This window comes from Dicentrarchus labrax, unplaced genomic scaffold (genome assembly GCF_905237075.1).
Source record: "Dicentrarchus labrax unplaced genomic scaffold, dlabrax2021, whole genome shotgun sequence".
Lineage (NCBI taxonomy): Eukaryota > Metazoa > Chordata > Actinopteri > Moronidae > Dicentrarchus > Dicentrarchus labrax.
Window position 1 is genome coordinate 23,245,746 of NW_026136707.1, and position 27,595 is coordinate 23,273,340.

Sequence of the window (27,595 nt, forward strand, 5' to 3'; positions counted from 1 at the left end):
GCATTGAACAACTGATCCTTACTGATACATGCATTCTTTTTATAGTTACACTGGCATGAACACTGGTTTCCCACACATCCCATAATGTGTAGGTGGCAGATAAGAGTTTTGTTGCTTGGCAACACTAAAGTTTGGTAGCAGTTGAGTATGTAGTCTGCGGTTTATTTGAGGTAAAGATGTGCGGGCAGGCTGTGCATTAGTGCTTTTTTAGATGAGTTATATTACAACTCCATGGAAACGGGTTTCAGAGTGACGCACGCGCAAGTTTTTCACACAAATAAAAACCTGCCATACAAACGTGAGCAACTTTCACTGATCAGCCACGAGGGAAGGTTTATATAACTACCACTGAACTCATTCAAATTCAGTAAATTCACTTCAACCCAGACTAACACGACACAAAATTGCCTGGTCATCTTTGAGCTTCCCCCACCATTAGAGGGCAGTAGTGCACTTATTTTCCCGTATGACATGAAATCTTTAGACTGTTAAAACATCAGATTTTGTCTGTTTATAGACAATGGATCACACAAACACCAATTTATTCATTAACAATATACATATGTTATATAGGAGGGCATATGTCACAGTTGGCTCCTGGACTGTTTTTTTTTAATTAAATGTTGTTGCAAGTCCGGCATTTTGGGCTTGCACTGTGATCCTGAGGTTTTTCATCTCATTTAGAGTCAATTTTTCCTCATCAGTTATTCCTGGCAACCCTGCTGAAAGTACTGTTAACTCTGGAGAAACACTGATATTGAAAGAGATACTTGACATTATAAGACCAATATGGCCACCAATACTGCTGCTCAGCTGGCACTGGTTTGAATTGGTGCCCACAATTTTATTTCTATAAATAAAGATATTACTGAAGTACCCAGGAAGAAACATGTACAGACAAATCCTCACAATTACAGTCCCAACAGATGGAGCAGGTCCTATGTATCATCTGTTTGGCCAGCTCTGTTGCACATGAGTTTGGCTGCCAGTGATCCGTATGTCGGAGTCTTTGCCTCGGGCTGCACTTTGTCTGTGTGGCTTCTCCCTGTGAACACGGACAGCAGAGCTCATTAGATGGACCCTGCTGCCAGGGCTGCAGACACCAGCAGTCAGATAAATCCAGGGTCACTGCCACCACATTCATACTGTCACTGCCAGCTTATCAATACACCATACTTACAAATAGGTCAGCACTATATTGTGAAGAGTTTATAAAAAAAATAAAATAAAAAAACTCACCAGGAATCCTATCCATTGCGATAAAATTACGATCTTGCTGCTTTATTTTTGGCCTGTTTCGGGCTATCAGGAAAACTCCAAGGAAAGACAGAACGCAGCTGGAAAAGAGTTTTAGGGAGGAGTGATACCATCGTACAGTAAATACCACATTTTAAGTTGCAATTACTGGTGTGTCAATACTTACCCAAAAAGAAACATAAAAATGTTCAGTAAAGCCAAGCCTTCAAATTCCTGGTAGAATACTATCCCTGCAAAATGAAAAATCACATTAAAATAGATTTAATTATCTCAAATGCTTTGTTTGTGAAACATAGCTCTGCAAATCCTGAGCACACATTACACTTGGATGAGGAGAGAAAATAGTCTTTTTTTATATACATAGTTTTAGATGAGTAGCAACACAGAAAATGTCCAGGATCATGACTAACCCTCTGAGTATCCAGTAAAAAAAACAATTTCCTCTCAGTGACCTTTCCAATAGGCGAAGGTTGGCAAAGACTTGAAACTGCGTGTCGTCTTCACTTTTGTGTGATCACATGCTTGCTTCAGTCCACCAGTCTTCTGATGTGACCACCACCAGGTTAGGAGAAAAAAATGGTAATGTTCTTCAATGTGGAACAAAGCTAATCGTAAAGGAAAGGTCCACCCCCAGATATAATACATCAGCAAATTGTTGTTCAATGCAGTCAATTGTGGGTTATGTGTGTAGGTGGAGAGAGCAATAGTAATACCAAGAGCAATATCAGAGCAGGAGATTCTCAGAAAAAGGTGAGAGAAACTCAAATCACCACATGCCTTGTGGCGCTCCCTCCTCTATGATGGATGGCTCCCTGTGTGATTATGGGACATCAGTGCAAAGTGGTGGAAAGAGGCTGATGTTCTTCTGTTCTAACAGACTGACACCAAAAGCAGATGAATACTGTTGATGTTTTGGACTGCTGGAACATTTTCTGCTCTTACACTTCACTGAAGCAGCACTGGAAATAGCTTCAAATGACGTCACGTCACCAGTGGTAGAAGAATAGCAAACAAGAACATGGATTTGGTAATGTAAGGTCCATTGTCAAAAATGGGTTTAAATCATCAAGTGTTTTAGGGTGTATTTTTTCGCTCAAGACTAAAAGGTTTTGAGAAGCCCTGTCTTGATTTTTTCAGATTGAACAAACGGCACTATTACTGACAGGATAATATAGACCTGACCTGGTAGAATACACATACTAAAAATAGTGTAGGGCTTTTGCTGAACAAGGACTCCTAAGTGGTTCACAGATACAGGAATGAATCACCATCTTGACTGTGTATTACGTTCCACTGTGTTGCTTCATGAATCGATTTCAACTACTGCAGTGAACATCATCATCAGAAAAGGTGTTTCCTACTAAAAAAAAAAGTTGAGTTTGTTATGAAAGAATATCCCCCATAGAACTATTGCTGCTGAGGCAGTTTTTTTCTTTCTGCCAAAAATAAAATAAAAAGACCAAATCTAACAATTGTATCGCAATACCTTCTGCCTTCCCTGCCCTGTTTGTGTCCTTTAGTCATATTTGCTTAAACTTCCACTATATCCTCACAGTACATGAGACAGATAATCTGTGAAAACAAATGATAAAAAATATGTTTTATAAAAAGTTACCTGCTGCAGCTTTAATAGTATTCAGTGTCAATTAGCAAATATTAGCATGCTAAACAAAAATCAGCCTGTAGGCATTGACACAGTACACATGTTAGCATGCTGATCTTAGCATTTAGCTCAAGGCATCGCTGTTTCTGCTAGCATTGTTGTTGACTCGGTAATTTTCAGCATGAATGAATGATATATTTGTTTGGGACAGTTTGGAGCTATAGATTTTTATTTGCTAGTGAGTATACGTGGCACCCAGACAGTGTATGTGGGATTGACTCAAAATAAACTACAGTAGCTATAAAGGAACATGTCACCCAGTTCACAGGGCGGCTCAGTGATGTGTTTTTAATAAGTTTTGGACCTGTGGAGCACAGAATACGCTATATCAGGCTATGCAGGAAGTACTGGATCAATTCATTGTTTATTTTTGGTCTTTTCATGAGACTGTCCTATCATTTCAACAGGAAAACAGACGGCAGTGAGTAAAACCCACAGAGAGTGACAGCTTTATGGCTGACATACCTGCAACAATGGCACTTGCGGTGAAAAACACAAAGTTGATAGGAACCACCTCTGTGGCATCAAACATTTTCATTGCCTGATTGAGAAATCTGTAGCAAGGGAAGAAAAGAATAGTTGAGATGTGCAGTGAATATAATGACCAATATCTAGAGGCCTATTCATCCATCATAATACAGTAGGTGTGCTGCAGGTACAATGTCACCATGTCCAATGTGTTATTTTCCTCAGTTTGTTCAAGAACTGGAAAGCCAAAATTGCATCCAGCCTGTGGGATTTGAGCAATCAAAAACAGGCTGAAAGAGAAAAAAAGAAGGTACACAGAAGTAGCGAGAAAGAAAACCTTGACTAACTTGATCTGGAAGGCGCAGGAGACGATCATGACGACAAGCATGACGTAGAAGATGGGGTAGATGAGCTGCAGCTGGCCTTTTATTGACTCTGTGATCATCCCTGACACAGCTTTGACTGAGATGACTGTCAGAGAGGCTGCAGCAACACACAAGCAACACAACACTTCAGCTTCACTTAGTTGTACAACTTGTAGCTATAAAGAACTTCCTCATTGGCTCATGCTGATTCGTGGGGGTAGTTAATTGCCTCCTTGTGAGTTTTGGTGAATTATTTTCTTCCATCGTGCTCTACGCAGCTCTTAACTGAAACGATAACGGAGCAAGGGCCCATTTTTGGTAGCCAGGCAACAAAGCAACCTCTGACTCCCCAAAATGGTTTAATCCATAACCTTGCCCTCAATCAGGCAGCTTCCATTTGTTCATACCGAGCAGGGCCACCAGCAGCATCACAATGACGATGTGCTTCACATTCTTCCTCTTGTACAGATAGAGCAGGATGCAAAAGATGACGGTCTCTATAAACTGTTGAGAGAAAGATCGAAATCGTTACTGCAGATTCTGTTTCCTCAAACTTTGCACAGACAAAGAAAATCTGACTTGCACTTGAATTGTACTTTTACTGACCATTTTATCTATATAAGAAAGTGCTGTGTGCAGGCAGCGAGTGGCACGCTTTAATTGAAACAAATGACCGCGGCATGAAATGAATTGCTGGTCTTTAACGAGAAGGGCCCAGGGCTGTCCTTGTGAGTCCAATAGCATTCAGCTGTTCAAGGACCTCTGATATAACACCACACAGCTCTAATGGACGGAGTACAGAAGTAGAATTGAGGGAAAAAGGGCAAGCTGACCTTTAAATGTCTCAAACTCCTCCGTGTCTCTATAAATATGTTAAATAGAGGGTTCATTTCATGATTTTTGGAAATGGATTTAGAAAGACCTGGGTCATTTGCAAGAAACACCATTTATCGCTACACACATCAGAACTGTTTAATAGTCCCTTCAGATGAAATCATTTGACCTCTGGAAATAATGAGAAGACAATGACAGATATTTCCTTTCCTTCTGATTAATCAGTTAATCCCATACTGTTGGAGGCTGTTCCTCCGCAGGCTGATGAGTATTCACAATGCATTGCCAGGAATGGAAAACAGCATACCCTTTTACACACCATCAATCACTGCAGCCAGAGGCAGCAAGGCTATCTCAATTTGAAAACATCTGTCTGTCTATCCATCCATCTGTATTTTCCTAATATGAGCTTGAACATTTTCTCTTTTGTTTTTCCTCCAGTAGCTGCTATTTTCTTCCCCGAGTGTGTTTGCATTGGTTCAGCAGAGAGAGCTAGACTCAAGAGCGAAATGTGGAATTATGGTTGAGAGAAATGCTGTGCGGTGAATAATGATGGCACTGCTACCCAGGGCACACATTCACTGTTTACACCACTGGCTAGCACCCCTGATGAGCCGCTAGCTGTTATCCTTTTAGATTCATCTGTGCCTGGTTTGAAGGATTATGTGCAGATAATCGGTTGTTCCACAAACAGTAAAAGGGAATATTCAGGATTTTGGAGAGATTTGGTGCCATGACAAAATAACAAGTTGAATCAACAACTCTCTGACAGTGTCAGTAAAATCACTGTACGCTTCACAGAAGGATTATTTTTTAAGAGGTGATTTTGCATAATTTATAGAGGTAAAAAAATATATATACATTTACAATGTGCAATAGGCTACAGATCCACAGCTTCCTGAAGAACAGATAGAAAGTGTCACACTTTCTAGCAAAAAATACTGCCTCTCTCTCTCTTTACTCCTCACTCTTGAATTACACCAAGCACAGTGTTTCCACAAGAGAAGTTTAACCTTAAAGCTGGAAAATACAGAGCTCCCTCTCTCTGCTGCTGCTATCACGGGAACACAGGCATCAATGGAAAAGCAGCAGGATGTGACCTTCTGCTGCAGAAATCTTCCTTTAAAAAACATCGAAGGTGTTTTTCGACCAAGACCGGCGTTAACATTTGGAGCCAACATTTACATTTTTTGCGATGAGTAGGTTTGGAGGGAAACACTTTGTTTTCAGTTCTGTACCAGATCTGTCGCTATGGTAACGGGCTATGTTTATGCCACCTTCGCCTGGAGCGATATTGCAATAGGAGAGCACATGGGTGAGTGTTAATGCACTTGCAGACCATGAGGTGGGGGCAGTATTTTATTAATACTGAGCGCAAAAACCGGACAATCTTAGTTTTGACGCACTTGCTCCCCACTCCATGTGGCCCAGAAGAACAAGAAGAAGAGGGGATCTTTTATGGGTCCAAGGATTAATTGACTCATCCTCAGAGGTCAGGTTGTTCATCAACTGGACTTCAACTCTTTGACAGAGGATTAATAAAAAATTCATACTTTAATTAACCCTTGAGAGTAGTCCCCGTCTAAAGGTTGGGAGAAGCTAACTAACAGCAGGACAAGAGCTGCTATGTACACAGCGACTTGTTTGAGGACATTTCAGTGGTGTGCTGCTAAAAGTACACTACAATACACTGTAACCCATTTGGGCATACAAACAGTAGCTCCCAGGCAACACGCTCACACGTACTGATCTCAGGCAGGAGAGTTATAAAGGCTCACGTACAAAGTAAAGCAGGAAGTGCCAGCTGACGGCATAGTACTGGACCAGATGGGCTGTGATGTGAGTGGTATTGTGGGGGGCAAAGGTCACCAGGAGATACGTTCCTGTTATCGCCAGGGTGCCACCTATGAAGAGAGAAAGAGAGCAGAGTGGTGAGACTGTAGTGAAAAGCTTTTTTCATATTGGTTTAACAGATCCATTGACTTTGACATTTACCTTACTCAATGAAACAACACGCTTAATGTAACTTTAGTTTAGTTTTCATGTATTCTTTGTCGTTTTAACTATTACCTTTTACATTTTACATCTGTTGTTGGTTTGTATAAGCCTTTGCAAATGGGGCACTGCTGAACAACAGCTTGTTTTCAGTGATTTCCCCCCTTTATAAATAAAACATTCAGCAATTAAATGTTTCCAACATGTGGCTGATAATGTCTCTCTGCAGTTGCAACAATACAATAGCAAAAGTGGCAAAACAATTGCTGATGATTTATCTAGTAAACCAACACTATGCAGGCCTGTGTGGCGCTGATATTAATTTCCAATCTAGCAGCTGTAATGATCGTCATTGTGACGGCCATCACAATTATGTCATTCAACAGCAGGCTCTACACATTGTTATGAAACACAATAGCTTTTCATGAAACAATAAAATAGGATGGGTCTGTTGAACAGATTGTGCCTTTTCTTTCCACTGGCAGCAACACACAGCCATTAGACTTTTTAACTAGAGGATTAAATGTTTGATTTCTATCTCAGTCAGGCTGAACTATGTTTCCTCTCACACTGAGATAATCTATGAAGTCACTTTGATATATCTGAAATCTAAGATGATACTCCTCAAGTCAAACTGAGAAAGCACGTACTGCATGTCCTCAAGTGCTATGATCCTCGAGTGTGCTTACCAACAATGTCAGAGGCACGCACCGTCTCCTTGAGGAATATCACAGATATGACAGCGCTGGCTGGGAAGTGAAAATATATTCCTGTTAGTTTAACTGCCAATAAAACATGCCACAGTTACCATTCAGTCAAGTACAGTATAATCTGAACTTCAACACAGTTTTATACTCACACTGTAGTTTGTTTAAATCAATTTAACAGTCTAGACACCAAATAATTTACCTTGTAGATTAAAATCAGCTTGCTCTCTGCTGTTTATCACATAACAACACAACAACCAAAGCTTGTCCCTGGACGATAAAAGCATACTTGGTGTTCAACCATTTTCTGTAAGCTCATATTTGGAATTGATTGTTTTTTTCATGCAACAAGTCAGTTTAATCACAAGCAAGATCATATACTTGCTTGAATATTGGCTTGATAAAAATACCAATTATTTAATCAATAGTGTTGGAAACAGACTACACTATTATATACATGTATACTGTAACTGGAAGAGGAGTAAACAGATATTACTGTGCAGCATGCAATGTGAGAATATCACTGGGATGTGTATATTGTATGTATACACAAATGATATGCAGTTACATATACATACAAGCACTCAGTCATGCACACTATACCATATAAATGCATGTCCACATGATCAGATACATGCACACATGATGAACACACATTACTTGACATGTTTATATTGATCAGCCTGATAAAATCTGTCACCTCGCTTAGATAAATGGAACTCATTAGGACTTCATAACACCAGCATCAAATTACAGCAAGATGCTATTCCATTGCACATTCTTCAACTCCCCATTCATCAATATCATTGTCAGAAACTGCGACGCTGAAAAGCAATCAGTTTCACACGAGCTAAGCCTCAGATTAGTCTTCTTAATGTTTCCCCGGGATATGCACCGAATGGAATAAACATACAGCATTTGGCTGTATAGCGAGACAGGCAGATATGCATGCAGACGCACAGACATGCAGATAAACAAGCAGATACACAGATGGATGGCCACACAGGCGGACTAACTGCCTGAGACAGAAAAACAAACTAGCAGACAAACAGGCAGTGGACAGACTGACAGGGAGGCAAATAGACATGCAAGTGACAGCAGCCTGTCACAGTGAGGAGGTCAGCTTATATAATACACTGTGGCTGCTGTGTTGGAGGTCCTCAGCACTTAACAACACTATTGAGTAATTTTACATCCTTTTCTGCCATTATGTTGTTATATATTCCACCAATATTTCAGCAGAGCCAGCTGTGTCTGTGGCGAGATTTTGGACACAACTTCAATGAGCCACTGCCAGTCAGCCAGCCAGCCAGGCGTACAGGTGATGGCACGGAGACAGAGGCAGACTAATTGAATGGACAAATTGCTGCAAAATACTGAAAAACAGACAGACAGGCAGTTTGAGTTTGTGTACAGGCTCTGCCACCATCATAAGGAGATTAGCTGCAGAGCATAAACAGCTCAATATGTCAGACACACAGCATGTCATGCGGGGGACAGGTTCTCAGCATGAATGTTAGACACTGACTGTACAGCACAATTGCAGTTTTATTAGCAAACGTTTCCACCTGAGGGTCAATTTTAGGCAACACTAATAAACCCAAGCCATGAAAAGCTTTACTATAAACAAAAAACATAAAGATTCAAGTTATATAAGAATCTTCCATTCAGGTATGCTCAGTGGCTAAACAATATCATGCTGAAACAAGGTACGGGTGTGCGCAACGCCGCAGGGACAAATTGGAAGTTTATAAAGGCCCTCGTTGGTATTCTGATGAAACAGTCGGTTGTTAAATATTTCATACTGCGAGCATGTTCGCATACACATTTAGGACTCCTTCTTTGCCTCTGGGACCAGCTGGATCTAACAAGTAACCATAGCAACTCCATACAAAGTGCGATTCACACGGCTTGATAAAATGAGAAATGTGGCAACAGGAACCTCTGGGGTACACAGTTCTGTCACTGCTCCTGTGTGTTTACGGAGGGGTGTGTGTGAGTTTGTGTGTGTGTGCTTTAGATCAGTACTGCCCCTCTACATGCTCTCTCTCAGATGTGTGCTGATGGGAACTTCCCTGTGGGAAAACACACCATGTCAAACACTCTTTCACCACCCGTATCTGACATGTACGGATGAAAGCAGCAAAAGTTAAGCTGTCATCTCCCAGAGAAGCCCAAATGTAAGAACTGTTGCCACATTGCACATATTGTATGTTCACAGTGTCACAAATGACAAAAAATACTGACTTTTAAAAGGTTGTTCTGTGAAAAAAAACAGTGTATTAAGACTGGCTTTCAGAAACTCTTGACAAATGTAGTAATATATAGATTCTATATATAGTTTTATAACATAACAGATTACCTTATAAAAATCAAAGGTCTGAATGACAAACATAACTTTGTAATGATACCTTGATTTTCCAATGTACATGTTGGAATCTGACTGCTCCACACGGTGCTATACAACACATCTTAGTCAATGGTACAGTGCTGCAGGTCTGACATCTGAGAGCGATGCTGATGCAGTGTGTGAATCAGTTTTCTGTTTATTTCCACCATGCCGACCTCCCGTCTCTTTTGCATGTGATGACATGGTATCTGACGGAGGGAGCTGATGCTCTGCTCCATACAACAGCATTTGAGGATGATGCTGTCATTCCTAATAGAGACTGGTGGGCTCTGTGGATGGGGACAGTAGTAATTGCTCTCCATGGAGCGTCAGAGTGCCAGTGTGACATGCAGGGAAAAGCGGATGACAGCAGCATCATCAGCTCTCCCGATCTCGTCCCTTTCCTCCTCTGCTTCTGCTTTCCACTCCGTACACATCTCTGCCTGTTGTCTTATTTCATTCATTCTCTCCTCTCCTTTGCCTGGCTTCCTCTCACCTCATCATCTTCTCCCCTCAGCATCCAACCTCTTTTCTCCTACACCCAAGCCAACTACTTGCCTCCCTCTTGTTTACTCACCCAAGGCCTCCCACTGCCCCCCCCATCCCCCCCTACGCAGCTCTTAGTATGCACAACAGTGCAACAGGAGCAGTGTGTGTGTGTGTGTGTGTGTGTGTGTGTGTGTGTGTGTGTGTGTGTGTAGCATCTCTGGTCAAAAAAAAAAGATAAATCCACTAGACCTGGGTGTTTTTACCCGCCACTACAGTTATGTACGCATTTGTGTGTGCCTGTGTGTGTGCGTTTGCACATTTGCATACAGTGTGAGTCAGTAAGAGGTGAGAGGAGGAGTCACGATGGCAGACAGCAACCTGCACATTCCCCCCTCAGCTCCTCTTGTTCGCTCTGAGGACAGACCGTGTCACCGCTGCAGACATCTTCCTCTCCTTTCACCTCTTCATCTCTGACTTCATTAATTCTTCAAGACGCTCTTCAGCTGCATATTATTCATGCACACACCAATGCAACACTAGTGTCTAGCAATCAGTGTTTTTATAGGGATCACAATGACAGTAAAATGGAAATGAGCACAGTAATTGTTAATACCTGTGGCTTCAAAGAGAGCCATCATGTCAAGGTTACACACACTGACACATCTCTGAGAGGTCACTGCTCTCATTCGAGTATCATGCTTTAGTCCTGTTATTGTGGTAAAAGCATTTTATGAAGTAATTGCTCAGTGAAGCGAGTACACCGTACACGACTACAATGAACAAGAGGCGCAGCCTTCTTAACAAGATTTGTGGTTTCGTTCAGTGCTTTATTTAAACCATTCATCCACTTGTGAGACGTGACTATAGGAAAATCGTTGGAAGCGTCGGGGTAATAGCTGTCATTAATATCCATGACTCACCACCACCTCCAGCGTGGTGAGTGATGGGTGGCAGGAGGTAAGAAGTGAACTTGTTCAATATTTAACCTGAGGTAAAGTAGAGTGTTTGCACTGAGCCAGCTGCCAGCTGTAGCAACCGGGCAGGCTTTGTTTTGATTGGCTAATGAATCCGGCCTAGTTCATGACAGGTTTAGTTCACACAGTGGGCTGTAAAAATGATCATTTCTGTAGTGGGAAGTTGGTTTATAATATCCCAAGTAATTGGACTTCCTGAATCACCCATAAAATTTGAAGCATGGAAATGCACATATTCACCTTCTGGCTCCAGTGCTGGATATAAATTGGAAGAATAGTCAAAAATAACACATGCACCTACAAACTGACCCGCTGTGATCACAAGGTCTCGGTTTTAATTTATTCTCAAAAGCAACAGCATAAAGCAACAGTGGGACGTTTCTTTTTAAAGCACATTTGTAAGCGTGAGAGACTCCACTGAATGAAATGAAGACCTATCGGCCTTGCCTGTGTAGGTAGATGTGTAGTCGTGATACACAGGATAGAAATAACAGTACTACTACTGTAGATACAGAACTTCATTAATGCAGTCCATTTTCATGTCCTGGTATTTGAACAAGATGCTGTTAAAATGCACTGATATTTAAAATACGTAAGAGCAGAGATACACCAAAGAACAGAAGCATTGTTGCAGTTTAAAACTTTTGGATGCCAGCTCTCTACACCTTTAGGTCTAGAGTTGCTCTGATTAAGGTCAGATCGAAAGCTTGCTAAATAAAGTGAATAAAAATAAAAATTTGAGAAATAATCTTAACAATTATATATAATAATAATCTTGTGCATGTGTGGATATAAAACTCATTCTAAGGTAACTAAAAAAAATTCTTTATTTTTAAGAAAAACATACTTATGCATTTTATATTAAATTTCTGCCAGTAGATCCTCCTAAATGTTACACACTGGACCTTTAATTCACTGATGATCACTTGATCTGAGTTCAGTTTCAGCTGCCAACATAATCAGGACATTTTAAGTGATATAAAACAGAACTCAACATTTTAGGTGTATGATCTTTAGTGGTCTTCTTGTAGTCCCATTGTTACAAGCTTGACCTCTTTGGTTAAATTTGTCCTAATATTTCATCTTTTTATGATTTTGTTCTCCAATTTTCCAGTAAACAGTAGATACTGGTACTAGTATGGTACTGGTATGTCACTCACAGCCGTTCAGAAAAAGAACTTCACATGGCAACGATTCCTGTTGTTCCCCAAGGAAGCAACCTTTCCTCCTGCCTTCATGCATGGATAATGTATGAGGGTAAAAAAAAAAAGGCTGCACATACCTATGACAGACACACAGCCCAGCGGGGCTATGAGTGATGCTGGGGCAAAGCCATAGGCAGCAAAGTTCCCCAGCTCCCCGACACCCATGAGAACCACACCACACCACCACATCCCGGAGGTGTAGTAGGGTTTGGAGCCACGCTGAGCTTGACGGACGTGGGCATATTTCTGTCAGGAAGAGAGGGAACAGGAGCCTGAAGCATTAGTCAGATTAAGTGGATCTAATAACTGGAGCGCTACAAACTCAAAGATACACCTCACAGACAATACTGTATGTAACACTTGAAACACAAGGTGCAATTTAAGAGATGCTACAGCATTACAGAGACTCAGAAAACTAAACCATAACACCCTCTGCTGATTAGCATTTCATCTCAGAAGAGACATGACACCAATTAAGGAAATCAATGAGGTGGGAAGCTGTACAAGGCAAAACACAAATGTATACTTCATAATCATTAACAATTCTATCTTTGCAAGCTTACGCTGCCTAATAAACAACGGCTGTCAGCCTTTCCCAGCACTTTTTCACATTTAGTTCAAGCTGTCACACCCTCTCAATCTGTCTTACACACCCTGCACGCCGCTGTCACAAACACCACAGTCTCTGCACCTGCATCAAAAGAGTTTTTGCATATGCTACACAGCGTGTAATTGAGCAGCAGACGTTATTTTGGTATTATCTGAATCATGCAGTGGAAAAAAAACAATGACCGTTTTAGAGGTATAAAAGCATTTATGTTTTTATACCTCTAAAACAATCAACACAGCCTCTAAAGCCTGTCAGTCTAGTAGAGGCTATAGAGGGTGTAGGCTTGACATTAATGAGATACATTTACTCTCTAAATGACTTGGATTGATTATTTAAGAGCATGCAGCTCAACAACAATTGCAAACACTTAACTTGAAATAGTGCCGATAAGGCATCAAGGACACATTATGAGCGCACTGATTATTGCTAATCATTACATTCAATTAAAATAGATTTTCTTTAAACATTCACTTCTAAGAATTCTAATTCAAATAGGCTTCATTAGCATGAAATACAAAGTCATCTCTTCTGTCTGCTGCACAATGCCCGCTGTGAACGTGTACGTTCACTAAAATCCTTCCGAACACATAGAGAGTCTGCTAAAGACAGAGCAAACTGTCAGAAGAAAGGCAGTCTCACTACAGAGTGGAAAAATTAAGTGCCTGCTGTGTGCCGAGTGTCTGCTGTACAGCTGGATTCCAGCGCTTCCTACCTGTATGTTGAGTGAAATGCTGATGAGGACATTCCCACATATGGAGATTATGATTCCCAGGAGATAGGTCTGTGGGAACAAACAGTAAACAGGCACAAGATTAGGTGACGCTCTACTTGTCACACAACAACTCCAAACATCCCATAATGCCCCCTGCACGTCTTCCCTCCAGCTGTCACATCTGTCATTTCCATGACAACCACAAAGAGCGTTGTTCCATTGGTGCTCTGTTCAAAGGCATTAGTGTGTGTGTGTGTGTGTGTGTGTGTGTGTGTGTGTGTGTGTGTGTGTGTGTGTGTGTCTTCTAGGGTTACTTCACACATCCAGTTAAAAGTACCAGACATAAACACAGATATTTACCACAAAGGCAAAAACACTCCCTCATCCTCTTAACATTCCCACGATATACGACACCTCACAAAAGGTCTGGATGCAGGCTGGTACACACCTTGATACTCACAAACACCCCGGCCATGACACATATTAAAGGTTTTGGGAATTGAACTCAGACAATGAACTGTTGGTAGAAGTTGATAACGTGGGCGAGATCGTGTCACAGCAGCAAATTAAGACTACAGCCACGTTAGCGGCTCTGTGAGGCTGTACTTAGAAACAGCTAAATGCCAACATTTCCTAACTAGCACTACTACACAGGTCAGTACACCTGAGGTTGATGGGAATTAGGGCTGTTAAAAAATATAAAAAAATATTGATTCTCAAAAACGATTGATTTCTGTATTTAAACCCTAAACCAGTATTGAGATAGCAGTGTTGTAAACGTGAACTGAGGGCTATAATGTGGGATGTTACAGACACCGTAATAAATACAAATGCAAACAAAAGTAGACCTTGTTTTTATGCATATTATGGTGCGTTCTTTGTACTATAGTTTTCCTAAAATATATATATTTTTTAAATCACCTTTTAAATCGTGTTGCTTACAGTATTGCAATATATTGAATCGTAAGCCCTGGGTCATGATTCATATTGTATCACCAGATTCTTGCCAATACACAGCCCTAATGGGAATGTCAGTAGTTTTGGTCAATAACCGAAGTATTTGAAAAATCTCATTTTTGACCTGATGAGCGTGCTATATGGAAGGGTTGTAACGCTATGATATTTTCACAGTACGGTGTCTCAGACAATATCAAGATTTAATGGTATCATGGTATACTGTATTACACAATTCTTCTTCTTATTATCTGTTACATTGACCCTTAAAGGAATGAAAACAGAAGGCTGCTTTCCCTAAAAGCATGCACAGCTATTGTGAAATGATGCCATCCAAATATGCCTTGTATCATGAGACTCTTATTTTTTTTTTTTTGATGCATTTAAAAAATTACACAATATTATAAGGTCCTTCATATACGAGGAAAAGATAACACGGACATCTTTTTTGTAGCCAACTCTCAGTAGGATTGCATAATTGGTGTTAAAGCAATGGAAGGAGAAACATGATCCATTTGCTTTAAGTGCTTCAAGAATACTCCGGGCTACTTTCCCCCATATGGTTGGAAAATTATTGCCAAGAGGAAATTCAATTTTAGGTCATAAACACACCGGTGGCCGTGGGCGGACAAAGTTTACAAAGAAATGAAAGCGCAGCCCAGTGGGGGTGGAACACGAATGATGAAAACCTAAAGAAAGAAACTCAATCACTGTAAGAGAAGTAACAGCAGCCAAGCACATCCAAGTATTTATCCCTTGAAAGAGCATAATGGGAGATTTGGAGGATGGAGAGAAAAGAGAGAAGGGATATACAGTGATGGGAGCTAAAACAAAGGAATAGGAGGCAAAGCAAGAGAGAGGAGTGAGCTGGAAAACGAGAGGGAGAAATATGTAAAGAGGACAGCGACACTAAATTAAAAAAATAAAAGAGATGAGAGAGAGTCAATGTTCAGGTTCAGTGGTCCATTCTGCAAGATAACACAGGCAGTGGGTTATTGTCAATAATATCCATCTGATATTGTTGACAATGAGATAACAGCACTGTAGGCCAAGGCTGGCAGAATGAAAGAAGTGTAAATTAATTCCTCTGGTCTCCAAACAGAACAGCTGATTGCTATCGCACAATCCAGAGGTCGTCCATCGCTGTGTCAGAGCACATTATGAGACATCCTCAGTACAAATATGACGCATCTCTTGCACCGAAGGGACGGAGCTGTCATTACAGGTTAACCAAGGACCAAAGCCCACTCTCTGGACAAGCAAAATAGCCATAAACATCTGCTCCTTCTGCCTCAGAGAATACAGTGAAGCATACAGAGTATACGCCAGACAAAATGAGGATGAACACAGTTTAGTAACCTTTCTTTTAATTATATAATAGCGTCTGAGGGTGAACATCAAAGATCTCACATCCCAGCTGCAGAACTGTTGCTTTACACTAATCTTCACAAACCATCAGGTATTTCTTTAGACTCACAAATTGTGTAATAATCTCAGTACAATACTCAGTGTACCAACAATTGTATATTTTCACTGGAGACAAATTAAGATCTGCACCTCCTCAAGACCTCCAGGGTCTCCAAGCTGCTGCATCAACGGCCTATGTCTGATATCTATGTAACTTATCATCAACGTATAGTACTAACAACACTGATTGCTTGATCAATTCCATAAATTCATTTCTGTTTAGATAAGACTAAGAGTCTACAGCCATGCCGAGCTCTGTGAGACTGCACAGTGGTTCTTCGAGCTAATTGCTAATGTCAGCATGCTAACATGCTCGCAATGAAAATGTTAACATGCTGATGTTTAGCAGGTAAAATGTTTAGCACGTTCACCATCTTAGTTTGGTGTGTGAGCATGTTAACATTTGTTAATTAGCACTAAACACAAAATACAGCTGGGGCTGATGGGAATGTCAGTTTTACAGGTACAAGTAATGGACAATTTTACCTGATGATGGAATTTAGTGGGATCCCTAAAACTATTAAAGTTGAGATGTTTCACCAGAAATGTCCGTCTCATGGTGCTAGGAAAAGTCAAGGATTATAAAAATCTACAGATTGATCCTCTGCGGATCATGATTGCCTGTAGCCAGGGCGGCTGTGGCTTAGAGGCAGAGCGGGTCGTTCCTTAATCGGAAGGTTGTGGGTTGTTGAAGTATCCTTGGGCAAGATACTGAACCCCAAATTGCCCCCGATGAATGTGTATGAATGTTAGTTTCTGTCCGATGGACTTTGCATTCACTGTGTGAATGGGTGTCAAAGGGTGAATGTGGCACGTAGTGTAAAAGCGCTTTGAGTGGTCGGAATGTCACAAAAAATCCACATCAAACAAATACATAAAGTGACTCGTTTCGTACAACATTAAATACAACACAAGATGGGCAGACGGGTTACCCAATGATATATTGTCCAATATTGCCCAGAACACTATGACAGTGACTGAGTTCCACATTTGCATCTCAGTTTGGAGTTTAATTATGGTCGAATGTAGAGTCATTCTTCACTGTCAACAACATGTCATACACACACATCGGTGAGACCTAAAATATAGGTATATCAATCCACATTCATATCAGTCAAAACTGACAAAATCACTCAAGGGATTGATTGTTTACATTTCTCAACATGACGGGAATACACTATCACAGTCACCTGTTTGATAATACGATGATGTAACACATCCACATCCACAAGATCTGTAGTCTGTGCACCAGAAGACCAGAAACACAAGTCTGTTCCTCACTTCTAAGCACACAGTAGAGGTGAAGAAATGAGGAAAGACTTAGCTGCCGCTTTCCCTAAAACCTACGGCCCAGTTTCAATTACTTTTGACCCATCTGATCATCACACAACATAATTCCACCCAACAGCCCACTTTAAAGCAAAAACACTAGTGTTGTACCCTCTTTATTGCATAACACAACTCATCATCTCCTTGCTAGCCTTATAAAGAATTTAAGCCAAGTGGATTTCTGGGTGATTTTAAATTCAAAACCACCACACACCGCTCCAGTCTTACTCCTCTATTTCACAGCCCGCCTCTATCTTCTCTTCACTCTCTGCGCCACATTCACCTTGACAATAAGTCTGATGAGTCCACTGACCTGTAAAACACCTACAGCAAGGATGATACCACACCACAGGTAAACAGGGTTAAGACTCCAGTGTGTGTGTGTGTGTGTGTGTGTGTGTGTGTGTGTTTGCCTATATCTGTGTGTGATAATTGCAGCGTATCAGAAGTAGGATTTAGGTGTAGGGGGTGGGGAGCAGATGGGCGGCTCGATGATGAGATTCCCTAGGGAACTGATATGACATCAAGGTAAAGAGTGTGTGTTTGCGTGTGTGCAATAATAGACTCCATCGTCAAATGCTGCAGCAGACGGACAGAGAGGGAGCGTGGTTGGCTGACTGTATAAGGGATGACTGCAGCTCTGTGGTAATTCATGATCAGACAGACGGCGTCACCCATTCAGGCCAGCTGTGCTCTGTTTGCTAAACTAAGATCAATAACCTCGTCAAGCTTTACAGGACAGAGTGTAAGTTGCCCACTGCTTCGCTGTTACTGAGCCCATCAGGAGGCTGCTGGTTGATACTGAGAGAGGCCAGGTGGCAGCACGAGGTGTTTGACTGTGTGTTAAGAGTACAAGGTGGTGGATGTACAGCCTGAGGATAGTTTATTCCACAGACTTCACACAGGAGATGTAGCAATTTGAAGTGTGAGGAGGGATTCATCTCACCTTTTATTGGATTCATTTACGTTAGATTCGGCTTGCCAAGCAAACTGAATTGAATCTAATAACAGTAAATGATTATTCTTTTTGTTTTGGTTGTTTGTTGTCTAAGAGAGAGTGCATGCATTTGCAGCACGCAGCGGCCACAGCGGGAATCAAGCACCTCACCCAGACAGCAGGAGCTTAATGCTCTACCCACCGAGGGAGACAAATCCACATGAGAGAGAGTGTGGGAAAGAGAGAGAGGAAGCGGGAGAATGAGAGTGAGGGTGATCAAGAGAGAGAGAGTTTTTCCTGTCACAGGAAGAGCAAACAAAGCAGCGGAGGCGGGCGAGGCCAGTACGCTGGGAGTGCCTTTAGCTTGTCGGGCTTACTTAGCAAACATTAAACACTTTACTCAAGGACAGCAAGAGACTTCACACCTCAAAGCTCCCTGTGTTGCACTGTACTTGTGTTTTTGCTTTTTCGGATTTCACCATTGATGTTTTACATAGCTGAACATTTTTCTGCTTTTAAACTTCACTGTGCAGCAGCTGCATGGGAAATATTACAAGACACGGCCTCTTCATCTATGCAGTGGTGGAAAGTAACATTTACTTTGAAACAATTTCGAACATTTCCATCTACTTTATCCTCTTCCCCAGTACATTTGTATTCCTATGTATGTTTAACTTATGTGAAGTGTCTTTGAGTACCATGAAAATGTATTATTACATCTATTTAAGAGTACTATGTATAGTATAGGTATAGGTATGGCTGGAGCCCCATAGAGAGATGAAACTACAAAGTTGGCCAGCTTGATCTACATTCTCCTCCTTCTGTAGGATTGTATCTGATTAAGCATTAACTAGGACCCAGTGTTCTTGTTTTATCAATCATCCATTCATGGATCCTGGGTTTTAATGTTTTGATCTTTCTCTGTGTTACAGAGGTTGAAGTGATATCACAGCAACTAAAAAAAATTAAAAAATGTAAAAAGCTGTACCAAAACACTGGCTTCACACAAACACCTATGAACCTTTTCATAGAAGACACTGTCTTACACCCTTTGTCCACAGAAAGGCAGGGGTAAAAAACACTGGTTAAAATGAGATTTTTACTCTCAGGAAATAGACTGCTGCTTAGTGCTTTTTTAAAAGTGTTTATTCTTTATTTCTCCTTTTTGTTTACAATACAAGGGGCCAACAGCACTTACATAAATGCCTCTGTACTGAACTGTACCTGAACCCTTTCTAGTCCTTTCATTCTGCATTTCAGGATCTCAAAATGTTATTAAAGAAATCCTCTGAATGGACTGGGGCCATTCAGTTATGACTACTTTTACCTTTGATACTTTAAAGCAGCTACAAGGAACTTTCATTTTGTGTTAATTCTGGCGGGCCTGTGGACAAAAGCGGTAGTGTTTCCACCACCTTGTTTCATTGATTTCAAGGGGAATCTGACCAAATCTGACCTGGTGCAGGCATTAAGAATAACTATATAGAAACAGTCTTCTCGCTGATGGCGCTGTTTGTTTATGTAGGTCACATAGAGGCATCATTATTAAATTGAGACTGTTTCATAATCAGTTAAAAACTCCTTGTAGTGTGTTTAAGTACAGCTTACTACTCCTTTCATTTCTAATGAAGTAAAACTTTAACACAGAACTTTTACTCACTTCTTCCACGGCTGCATCTACATTTGTCCAGTTTGCACAGACTATAATTGTAGGGTTGTTCCAGGCCAGTCACACCATGAGAAGCTGATTATACTGCAGCTTTCTTTTAGGTTTGTCAAAATGTAATTAATTTGTTACAAAAGGTGGGATTCCGTTGCACAAAATGTCACCTGAACATCTGACACTTAAGAACTGACAGCTTAACTGGCAAACAACAATACAGGCTCCGAACAGCTTGGTTAATTTGAAATGCTCCTGCCAGAGTCTTAACAAGGAACAGCAAAATTACTGTGAGAACTGGAGAGGGTAATTGGATTCTTTAACCTGACACTGATACGGATTGTGAAAAAACTAGGCAATAGATCAAAGAAAGATCCTGGTGTTCTTTTACTCAACACTTAAAAGTGATGACCCAAACTCAAACAGGAGTCCAACTGCAGCAGTCGAGCGAGTTTGAATATCAGTAAACAGTATCAACAAAAGTCAGCAAAAACTGCCAGAGCACATTCCTCATCAAGGCACAATCAAGGACGTGTCAAATTTTCTTCACTAGACTTTTTCTGTCCGCTGCCTTGTGGCGGCAACTTGTGTATCTTTTAAATTAAATCAGTGTATTGTGTAAATTCCATTACATGAATGTCAGAGATAAGGTCAATTTGAGTTTCTAGTCATTTCTCAGTGGAAGTTTTTCACCCTCAAGGTACAAACTTTACATAAGGCATGAACAAATTAAAATAGGATTGGACTAAGCATCAGAATCTGCTCTGAATACAAACACACACACACACACACACACACACACACACACACACACACACACACACACACACACTTGGGCATCCTGTTTTACCTACTGTACCCTTCATCCATCTCACCTTGTAAGGACATTTATCATCCTCATACATGCAGGCACATGTAACACTACACACACACAACCCTTGTGACAAGCAATTTTTCACAAGCGTGTACTTGCACAAAGCAAACTAGGATCACTGGATCAGAACACAACACCAAGACTTGCACCCATCTGCAAAGCATGTTGAGCTGCTAACAGCGAGCCTGAATCTAAACTACAGCTGAAGCAACAGAAGCTGACGGAGGGGCTGACAGCACTGATCCTCCTCCTCCTCCTCACTAGGACACTGACCTACAGACAGACAGACAGATAGACAGCATGGCCCTTTGTGCCCACTGACAATGGTGATCTGTCCCTCCCTCGGATGGGCTGATCTCTGGATGAAGCCCTTCACTTTCTGCTCAGAGGTGGTGGGTACAGAAGAGGCACGGGTGAGAGGAGTGTCAGCTCAGAGACGGTCAGCTCAGATGGGCGACAAAGAGAGGAAGATGGAGACAGACTATATATGTTGGTATCCAAACTTTATTAGGTCAGTTATGTATGTTCGATTATATGAAAATATGCTAATTATTGGCCTGCAAGCACATATAAGCGATAGGAACACAATCACAAAAATGATGATTGCCACTGCCACCCATAAACTACTGCCTGACCGAACAAAGGCTGTGAGCAGACTGCGAGCAAGGTCACAACACTGCCTTCTACCAAGGAAAACTTGAAATGTTTAATGTGCATTCAATAATACAGAGGTCTTGGACAAGATGGACAGCATACTCATATTTTTTCTACTCTACAAGTAGCAGGACTAATAGGAGGAAGGGCAATGGTGTCATTAAAATCAAAATGGTTTATTGCCTTGGAAGCAAGAATGCAAAAGCAAGTGAATTATACAGTCTGATTATGTCATTTTATGAATATCTTGTGTCCAACATATTTATTTTGGCTCAATGATGGCACATTAAGTACTATCAGGGATATTTATATTAATCCTTTGGGGGCTGTGAATATCCGCTTAGACAGAGCCAGTTGCTGCTACGGACCAAAGTGATGGACAGACAGACAGACAGACAGACAGACAGACAGACAGACAGACAGGCAGACTGGCAGCTGGCAGACTGGCAGACTGACTGCAATGTCTGCTACCAGAAGAAGAATTATTAACTCAGCACAGTGATATAGCCAACTTTGTTGCAGAAGAATTTCAGCTAACCAGCTATTTTTAGTCTTCCACCCCCCACCTTCTTCACCTCCCATGGAAACCGGCAATGTAGCCTTTAGTTGTACAGTAGCTCTTGAAGAAAATTCTACACAAACTTTACAATCTGCAGCAAATAACCCTCAGACAACTCAGACTTAACAACATTTAGAGATGCTTCAGTGAGGATTTTGTAACAGGAGGAGCCAACCAATTGGACAATCTCTCAAAACCTTGGTGCACTCCTTTAAAATCAACATTTTCAGTCGCACCAGTGCAAACATTTTCCACTCTGGGAGGCAGTTAAAATGCGACACAGACAGATATTGTCCCCTGGATGTCGAGATGTTCTCTGGGATGGTGGGTAGCACTGGACAGAGGGGGAGCGGGGACTATTAGCCAGCTGTTCAGGACTCTTACAGTAGTTCTATTCTCTCACAACCCACCAATGAGCCATTACTCACGCCTCTCATTCCTCCTCCGTTACTCTCGCTCTCTCTGCCCCCCATTGGTAATGTCACACAGAGGAAACATGGCAGAAAGAGAGGAACACACTGACAGGGGGGAGATGAGCATGAGGAGAATGTGTGTCTGCATAAGAGTAGGAGGGCAGAGGTCTGACACACGTAACCGCACATTAGCAAACACACACACACACACACACACACACACACACACACACACACACACACACACACACACACACACACAGTGGAGGAGAGACCACAAACAGATTCACACACTCAACATAATGCACAGAGTCAGGAGAGTCCACTTACAAAGTTAAAAGTTCAAAAGAAAGAAAAGGCCTTTCAACACATTGATTTAGTCATGATCACTTTAGAAAATAGTTCTGACAGGTGCCAACACCGATAGATCTCTGCACTGCCTGGCTTCCTCATACACACTGAGTGCTCATTACCCAAAGAGCTTTGGAGGCTGAGGTTATGTTTTGACTTCCAAGATTTTTTTTTTAGACTATACTTAATCTCCTCTTGGACATAATACTGTGTAACTTCCTGCTCCAAATGGAGGTTAGGGAGGCAAGTTCCTGAAAGTTAAAAAAAAGGAGAAAATCGAAACTTTCCTCTTATCTCTGCAGTGTGCAGCGAAGCTGAACAGCTGAACAGGTTGAGCATGATTTATATCTCACATACAGTGAGCCAAGGAAATGGCTTATCCACAGTGGACAGTGGGGGCACAAATAATGGCACTGTCCGGTGACATTTGGAAAATAAAGGATAAAAATATGCAACGATTTCTGTTTTCATTTTAATATTCCTAAAATTATGTTTTAGTTTTTATTTAAATGGAAAATCGTCCTCAATAGATACTCTATACTATATACATTTATATCTAAATCAGTGGTGGAAGATCTTCAGTAACAGTAGTAATACCACAGTGTAGAAATACTATTTTCTAATAATAATCGGAATCTGCAAAGTAACTCTAAAGCTGTCCGTTATAATTAAAAAGTAAATTTCCCTCTGAAATGTAGTGGAGTTGAAGTCGAAAGTAACAGAAAATGGAAATAGTAAAGTAAAGTAGCCTACAACTTCCTCACAATAAGTACTGAACTTGAGTGATACATTCCACCACTGTCTAAAATAAGTCAATTACCCGGGGCGGAAAAAGTCTCTTCAAATGAAGTCTGGTCAAAGAATTAAACAAATGTGTGGTTTTATTCATATTAAGCATGAACTTATTCCACAACAACTGTCTCACATCACACCGTGTCTGCTCCACTCAGGGTGAACGCTTCCCGTTCACCTCCTGAGCAAACAGCTGCAAAGTTAAACAAACTCACCCGGAGTGGATTTTCCAGGATCTCAGCTCTGTGAGCCTGAGGGTTGGTGGTCATATGAGGAGCCGCTTGTGGAGAACTTGAGTTAGTCATGTTTTCCTTATCGTTTAATAAGGAAATAATAAATTTCTGGATCACAACTCCCACTTTCTTCACATCCTTGTCCGCTGTTCCTCACCTCATCCCATCCCCTGCAGCCCGCGTCCCTGCCGCTCCAGTGGAAACTCAGAGGGAAAGTCCCAAAAGGTTTGCGAGGCGGATCAGGAGTTTGTGCTGATTTCAAGTGCAGTCGGGAAAAATACTTTTCGATTAAAGACGTTGTTAACACATCTGGGATAAACTATATATATATATATATTGCCTATGTTAATTTCTTTATTGTTTAGAGAGTGAATAAAAAGTGAGATGTTAAATCATTAGTAGCCTGACTGATGGAAGAAATTATTAAACACAAAAAATTTTTCTAGCCCCTCTTTGTTCGTATTCACTGGCGAGCATCTTCTCTGATCTAGGAGATCACGGGGTGAACTTGAAGGCATCATATGAGAACAGGTGCGGTTCCTGTTGCGCACATAAGAGCGCTCCAGTGCAGATCACCGCACACTGGCGCAGCTGTAATCAACTCATTTATTTGCCTGAAAAAGAAAGAAGTCCCCCAAAGGTCTCCCAGACTTGGCTTAGGGAACCAGTGTCCTAGTTGGTGTTAAACATGTTGCCACCTGCTGGGCACATTCAGGATGGCAGAGATATCCTGGGGACAATCTCCCAGATGGCTGAACAACACATCTGATTTAAGAGAGCCACGTGATGTCCCATTTATTGTTGGGCTGCTGATCGTCTCACCTACAGACAACAGGTGTTTGATTGTGTATGAATCTGCACATTTATTACCACCCACCCCTCATCATCGCTTTTAGAAACCTCATCAGCAGCTGAATGGGAGATACAAAAAAATGGATCATCATAACAAGCGATGATGCAAACGAGGCCGGACACATCAGGAGGACAGTATCTGATCTCCTTTCAGCCTGGGTCCAGGTGAGGGTACGTCACGGTCAAAGGGGTGAACTGAGATACATTGTTGTGTTGTCTTTTATGGGATCTCACTGATCCGGCTTCCTTTCTGTGAATAGATGAATGATGGATGCTTGTTTGTTCTGGTGTGCTCAACATAAACAAAATTATCATGTGCAGATGGGGCTGCTGCTTCCTTTCAAATATAAACAGCCTTTCCTGACACACACACACACACACACACACACACACACACATATACACACACACACACACACACACACACACACTCTCTCTCTCTCTCTCTCTCTCTCTCTCTCTCTCTCTGGTATGAGCTACACTTTACTACATTACATTACATTACTATCACACGAAGTTATAAATATTCCAATGATATTAGTATAAGGATGCATTTTAAATAAAAATCTCAGTGTGACTATATATATTGATTGATACATTATCATTATTGACAGGGACACAATCTTCAGGTACATATGATGGTTTATACATGACAAATATATTGGACATAAGTGAGAATTTCACTTTGAATAAGTTTTAAATTTACAATAAGCACCTGGACTGCCCTTGCCAGATGCTCCCATGCAGGCGCACATTTAGAAACGTTTGAATGGGGAAAAAATTTGTTAAGACTCAATTTCAAAGCCCTGATTCTTGGCAATAATAAATGGAACATTATGAATTGTTTATTCAGTGTAATAAATGAGAACCCAATAAAAAACTTTAGATATTGTAATATGAAAAATGTAATATCAGTTATTAGCTGCTATTTGTAAGTCGAAGTAGCCGCAGAATGTAAGACAATGAGCCCCTGCATGACAGGTTGTGTGTCTTCTATTGTCATTTTGTATTTCTTTTTATTTGTTTTGTTTGTTGTTTTTTGTTGCATCTCTCAGTAATCATTTTTGTGTCTTTTTTCGGACATTTTGCATGTCTTTGTAGTTGTTCTGCTTCACTTTATGATCGCTTTGTGTCTCTTTGTAGTTGTTTGATCGACATCCACTTCATGCTGAGATTATAATACTAACAAGCAATCTACAACTATTATACTTATACTATTATATATTATATGGGGGAGTTCACTGAAACTGTGTAGCAGTTGGATAACTCTCAGCAACAACATGGATTCAGTTTAAAAAGAAGAAGAAAAGAGAGGTCAACAAAGGCTGAATGGTAGAAGTCCTTTCTGTAGGCATATACAGTTTTCAGAGATTACATATACTTAAGATAAAATATAACTCTCTACATACACTAACTCAAATCACAGCAAACCCAACTCAGTCAATCAATCATCAAATAATTATTTCATAACACTAGCACTGTTTTTTAAACAATATGAAATATATATATCGTTTTTTATAATTCAGTTTGTTTCCTTTTACTGCAAACCACTACATTTTCGCAAACATTTGCATTTTTGGCAACATACTATGTCAAAGTGAATGAGTCATCTTTACTTAAAAGACCAGTGTGTAGAATTTAGTTTGGTTATTTAGCATGTTGCAGTAGAGTTGCAGATTGAAACTAACTGAACTCTGTATTTGATGACCTGGAAATGAGATCGAGCTGTAATGTGTGTAGGAGATATTACGGTGGCTGCAAAACACGAAAGAGCCAGTGATCTGGGCTACTGTAGAAACATGGTGGTTCAACATGGCGGCCTCCATGGAAGGTAACCCACAGCATCGGTGAGCTCATTCTAAGGCAATGAAAACACAAAGATTATTATTCAGGTGATTAAACACTAATGAAAACATTCCTATGAATATTAAATTCCATTTCTGCCAATGGATCCTCCTAAATGTTACACACTGGACCTTTAATTGAATGTAGAGCAGAATAATGGTGACAGAAATGCTGCAGTAAGAGCTTTATTCGTGACACAAAATTGCCACCAGCGATCATCAAAAAATCCAAAATACAATGCCTTTGGTTCCAAATATACTATCAGTGACAACAGTTCTTTGTCCCCTTTTACAGAAGCCACATATTTATCTATGTGGGGAGCATGTAGAGAAAGGGAAAAGGTAAGAGTTGAATAAAGTTGCTGAAAGGCTACCCGAGTGTCTCCCGTCTGTTAGATCTTCACAGTACATGAATGTATCCTGTTACACTTTCATCCTCAGACGGCAAAGTGCTACCAGAGAATCAGGAGGACACAGTGGTCCAGCACTAACTGTCAGAACTAGAGGGACCCCAGAAATAAATTGCAAGTAGCCATGCAGTGCAGTGCCATTCTTTTGTGTGAGCAGACCTCTACCTTTAGAGGATCGTAATGTTCCAATTATTGTCGTGGAGCTGCCTCTGTATTTAGGTCACCCTGCTGCTATTGTTACATTATTGCTTGACATCAGAGCCAATTAGTGCTCATCATGTCGAGCACATAGACTGCAATCAGATGGAGGGGGGGGGCGTAATAATTTGTTGATATGCTAAATGTATAAATACTGTACTGACAGTCACAACTCTCAGAGCTGGACGCGTCTTCAGTTTCCATCTGTATTCATTCTGCTCCTTCAGTGTCTGCGCTCTGTCCTGAGTCAGCCAGCTTTCTCTGCCATAATAATCAAGGTCCATTTGATGTGATTACTGTGGCGTGAAGGGGAAGAGAGTAGACGAATGAAAGCACATTTTATTTCACATGCCAGAATAACATGACTAAACAGATTCCCCTCTTTTACTATTTCTGTAAA

At 40.9% G+C, this 27,595-nt stretch overlaps 1 protein-coding gene across 1 annotated transcript; it reads right to left on the reverse strand.

The window, feature by feature from the left end:
* Positions 1-525: 525 nt before the first annotated feature.
* LOC127366400 (NIPA-like protein 2) lies at positions 526-24,111 on the reverse strand. The gene is made up of 11 exons (XM_051405244.1): positions 23,874-24,111; positions 13,669-13,737; positions 12,424-12,592; positions 7,272-7,331; positions 6,370-6,491; positions 4,161-4,257; positions 3,736-3,871; positions 3,386-3,474; positions 1,424-1,487; positions 1,240-1,337; positions 526-1,045 (listed from the first exon to the last, which is right to left on the reverse strand). The coding sequence occupies exons 1-11, from the start codon at positions 23,961-23,963 to the stop codon at positions 939-941; spliced, it is 1,101 nt and encodes a 366-aa protein (XP_051261204.1). The 5' UTR covers positions 23,964-24,111; the 3' UTR covers positions 526-938.
* Positions 24,112-27,595: the final 3,484 nt, after the last annotated feature.

Excerpts from the sequence above, each read along its gene's own strand:
- LOC127366400 (XM_051405244.1), bottom strand. The coding sequence starts at position 23,963 with ATGACTAACTCAAGTTCTCCACAAGCGGCTCCTCATATGACCACCAAC. Across the intron at positions 13,738-23,873 it reads TCCTGGAAAATCCACTCCGG|ACCTATCTCCTGGGAATCAT; the intron begins GTGAGTTTGTTT and ends TTGTTCCCACAG. Across the intron at positions 4,258-6,369 it reads GGCACTTCCTGCTTTACTTT|TTTATAGAGACCGTCATCTT; the intron begins GTACGTGAGCCT and ends TTCTCTCAACAG.